Here is a 1,895-nt window from a genome sequence, read left to right on the forward strand (position 1 = left end):
CGGGGCCCCCCAATGAAATCCCGCCCTCCACCCCCGGGATGGGGGGGGGGGGCCCCCCCCCCAAGGGCCCCGTTCCCAAGAAGAAGGGGGCCAACCCAAAGCGGGACCTCGGGGTGGGGCTGGAGTGGCCCAGGGGGGGCACCTCATTCGGGTTGGGCGCCCCTCCCCCCGAAACCTTTTTGGGGGGGGCCCAAAATTCGGAGTTCCCCTCCGTAAAAAACCTTTGGGGCACGAAGGCCCGGGTGGAGCTCCGGCCAAAAAAAAACCCGGGGGGGGGGTTTCTCAGGGGGCTGGGCCCCAACCCCCTTTTGACGGGGAACCCGGCCGACCGGGGGGGGGGGTTTTTTTTCCGGGGGGGGGCCGGGGGCCCCCCCCCCCCCCCCTTTGCCCCCCCCCCCCCCTCTCTGCCCCTCCCCCTCCCCCCCTCCCCCCCTATTCCCTCCCACCTCCCGCCCAGCCCCCCTTTGACTCCTCCAAAGTGCTACCTCTCTCAGATGGCGCGGGAGGTGCGGTGCGGCGACGTGATCCAGCTGCACGTCGACCCGCACACGCGCCTGCCCGGCAAAGAGGCGTGCGAGTATACACTCGTCGCCGTCGAGGAGGCGCTAGAGGAGGCGCCGCCCGCCGCCACTCCACCCGCCTCGTGCGGCTACATCGAGGACCTCGACTGAATGGGAGCGGCGAGGCGCTGTGGCGCGTCCGGCGCGCAGAAAAGGCGCAGGAGGGACGCACGGGCCCCTGGCGGGCGCGGCGCTGCGCTGCTTCACGCAATTATGCACCTCATGTGTGTGTGTGTGTGGAGCACGTATTCGTTTGTGTTTGTTCGTGGACTGGCTGTGCTCTGTCTGTGGAGCTGAGGAAACGTGGGGACGTGAGGGAGACGTGTGGGGCTATGACTAGCCAAAAAAGAGGAATATCCAAACTGTTGTATAGTAGCCACTGGCCCACTGAGCACTGTGCACTGAAGGCGTGTGCAAGTCCTGTAATAAATAAATCAAATCTCCAGGAAAGATGGGACGCACGAAAGATGGGACGCACGAACACAGAGGCACAGCACGCACCCCGCCCCGCTCGCAGGGCGTGCTTTACACAGGAATTCTTTTTCCATCCCTGGCTACTCATATGTCGAGCGACCGGTGCGGGGCAGGCTTCTTCGCCGTCCAGGTTGGCACTTCCGCCACCGTTCACGACACGCTCGCCGAGGCGCTAGTCAGATTGGTCCCGTGTGCTGCTATCGTCCGGTTTGAGACGCGTGACGAGGCTGAGGCGTGGGCAAAGCTCGCGCCACGGCGGCCGGCGCCTGCCACCGAAGCCTCCGAGGGAGCGCCAACGGCGCCGGGCTCGCCGGCGGAGGAGCGCAATGCCGTGGCGGCAGAAGAAGAGGCGCAGGCCGAGGTCATTGGCGCCTTTGCACACCACGTCAGCGACGACGGAGCTGTCGGCGTCGGCGCTGTGCTGGAGCGCCGGGCAGACGGCTTCAGCTGGCGTGGCTATCGACACTGCGCTGGCACCGTCGCCACTGCCGCCACTGCCGTATCGCAGGAAGAGTCGGAGGAGGAGGACGCGACGCAGGCGGTCGCTCGGGCTGGCAGCGGCACCGCCCTCCGCGGCGGCGGTGCCGGTGGCGGCGGTGGCGGCAGCAGCTGTGGCGGTGCCGGTGCTGGTGCCCCGTCGGAGGGGGAAGAGGAGGCCAGCTCCACGGTCGAGACCGAAGTCGAGGCCTTCTTGCTCTTGGCCGAGGCGGCGAGCGTCCTCGCGCCGCGCGAGTCGCTGCTTCTGCTCGGCGGCTCTCGCCTGCTCCACTCCCTCCTGCGGCGCCGCGTGGCTGCCCCAACGCTGGCCGATGGGGCAAGAGTCCTAGCCGCAGGGTGGCGTCATCTGCGCGGCGGAGGCGC

At 68.2% G+C, this 1,895-nt stretch overlaps 1 protein-coding gene across 1 annotated transcript; it reads left to right on the forward strand.

Annotated features, from left to right (window-relative positions):
• Nucleotides 1-1,122: 1,122 nt before the first annotated feature.
• Nucleotides 1,123-1,854, forward strand: EMIHUDRAFT_251806 (hypothetical protein; the record flags this gene model as incomplete). Its single annotated transcript, XM_005790783.1, has 2 exons — nt 1,123-1,575; nt 1,678-1,854. Coding segments are annotated over 2 exons (630 nt in total), but the record flags the coding sequence as incomplete, so codon positions are not given.
• Between the last annotated feature and the right edge of the window lie 41 nt (nt 1,855-1,895).

The sequence above is a fragment of the Emiliania huxleyi genome, assembly GCF_000372725.1.
Source record: "Emiliania huxleyi CCMP1516 chromosome Unknown EMIHUscaffold_1181, whole genome shotgun sequence".
NCBI lineage: Eukaryota > Haptophyta > Isochrysidales > Noelaerhabdaceae > Emiliania > Emiliania huxleyi.